The sequence below is a fragment of the Bison bison genome, unplaced genomic scaffold (assembly GCF_000754665.1).
Source record: "Bison bison bison isolate TAMUID 2011002044 unplaced genomic scaffold, Bison_UMD1.0 scf7180017864080, whole genome shotgun sequence".
Classification (NCBI taxonomy): Eukaryota; Metazoa; Chordata; class Mammalia; order Artiodactyla; family Bovidae; genus Bison; species Bison bison.
Window position 1 is genome coordinate 5,987,793 of NW_011494652.1, and position 1,932 is coordinate 5,989,724.

Here is a 1,932-nt window from a genome sequence, read left to right on the forward strand (position 1 = left end):
AGGGTTAAAGGCATTCTTCCTATTCCGGGTGTCAGACCTCCACAAGCCTACCCTGGGGTGTAAGTAAATGCTCTGAGTGCATTATGCAAGTGGGAAAGAACTGTTTTCTTTCTTTTTTTTTTCTTTTAAACTCAGGGAGGGCAACAAAGCAATAAGAAGGAGTAGAGGGCACCACCTTAGTGACAAATCACAGGAGGTGGCTCTCGAAAGGTTGTGAAAACTAGTTTCTCATTGCAGGAACTAAGCTGGGCCACTCCACCCCCCTTCTCAAACACAAATATTTTCATATAATAAAAGCCTGTTTCCCTATGGCTATAACCCAGCCTCCCCTCCTCCGACACCACCATTTTAAAGGGGCTTGCTGCGCGAACGTTTTCAAAGCGCCTAGGCTTTAGCTTTCTCTGGCCCGCGTAAAGGTGAGGCGTCCCTTCGAGGGGCTCGCGACTGGCTGGGGGACAAGAACCAGCCACTAGGCTCGCGGCCGGGCGGCCGGCGGCCCGAGCATGCGCCGAGAGTGCGTGCAGCTGGCCCTGGCCGCTGCCGCTGCCTCGTCCGGACTTGGCGTGGACTTGGGAGGGACAGCGGCGCTGGGAGGTGGCTTAGCAGAGACTTTCCAGCAACTGCTGCCCAGGACTTTTTTTTTTTTTTCCTTTTTCCCAGGAGGCGGCGACGGCGGCGGGGGGTACGGGGGGAGAGGAAGAGAAGGAAGCGTCTCCAGTTTGAGCCAATGCAGCCCTGCGGCTGTCCGGGAGGAGCACCCCTGCCCCGATGAGCCCCCGCCGCGCTTCCCAGACTGTCCCCCGGCGGGATCGGGGCGCGGAGCCCAGCGCGGACGGTGAGTGGCCGCGCGTCTCAGGTCCTTCCCTGCCCGCTGTCCCGCCAGCCCGCGGGCGCTGTGTGCTAAACTACTTAGAGGCTGGCTCCGGGGCTCCCAGCCGCCCGCGCTTCCCCGCGCGCCCTACCGGGGGCGCGCGCCGGGGTGGTGGGGCCGCTGACCGCGCTGGGCTTTGTGCTCCTCCGGCGGCTGGGAGCGCGGGGTCGCGGCCGGGACCCGGGTCGGGGCCGGGGGAGGGGGGGACATGAATGACTAAGCCGGCGTCTGCACAGCTGCACCGGCCCTAATTCCCCTGCGCCCCTCCCCGCCCCCCGCCCCCGACTAATCCATCATTCCGGGGCCGAAACATCATTTCTCACATTCTCCCAGAGAAACCCTAGTCGCCGGGCGGAATCCCAGCTCAGCGCTGCGCCCCCTCCAGTGGCCCGTGTTCACACCGTAGCTGCGGGATGCGGAAGGGGCTGCGGAGGTGGGGGGCGCAGGAACTGTCCCAGTGAGAGGGGCACTCGCACCTTCGATGTCTCGGGCGGCATTTGTGACATCTCCGGGGGTGGTGGTTTGCTTTCCAACCTTCGGGACCGCTCGGAGCAGAGCTGTCCCAGAGGAGCGGTGTGGATTGAGGGAGATTTTAAAGAGCGTCTCATCAGAATGCAGAGGACACCGCCGCGTGTCTCCTGAGAACGCAAATGTAGTGCGCGCATTCATTCATCTAGGGAGACGATCTTTTCTCTTCCCCAGCAGGTGTTATCTGAAGCCAGTTTGGAACTTTGGGAAGGTTAGGTTACTGTTATAACTTTAACAAGTGATTTGCCATGAAACGATGTCTAGAATGAGATAGGCTTCGGACCAGACCCTGGACCGGGCTGAGGGCTGACAGAGGAGAGATGGGCGGGGGTTGGGGAGCGCGGTGGTTAAGAGTCTCCTGTTCTCCCCCGCCCTCTGCAGATCGCTGCTGTTTAGCCCGTCGGGGTAGGATGTGTTGAAAGGATGGGGCTTCTCTCTCTTGGGGCTCACGATGGCGAGAGAAGATTCTGTGAAGTGCTTGCGCTGCCTGCTCTACGCGCTCAATCTGCTCTTCTGGGTAAGTCAAGCAGCCC

The 1,932-nt window shown here is 60.7% G+C and overlaps 1 protein-coding gene across 2 annotated transcripts in view; it reads left to right on the forward strand.

Annotated features, from left to right (window-relative positions):
- Window positions 1-308: 308 nt before the first annotated feature.
- Window positions 309-1,932, forward strand: part of TSPAN12 (tetraspanin 12) — a 67,004-nt gene continuing 65,380 nt past the window's right edge. The window contains exons 1-3 of one of the 2 annotated variants that reach the window (XM_010837797.1): window positions 309-416; window positions 661-835; window positions 1,781-1,916. In XM_010837797.1, the coding sequence (XP_010836099.1) occupies window positions 1,851-1,916 (66 nt within the window). In that variant the 5' untranslated portion in view covers window positions 309-416; window positions 661-835; window positions 1,781-1,850. The other variant, XM_010837796.1, reaches the window with a different exon arrangement.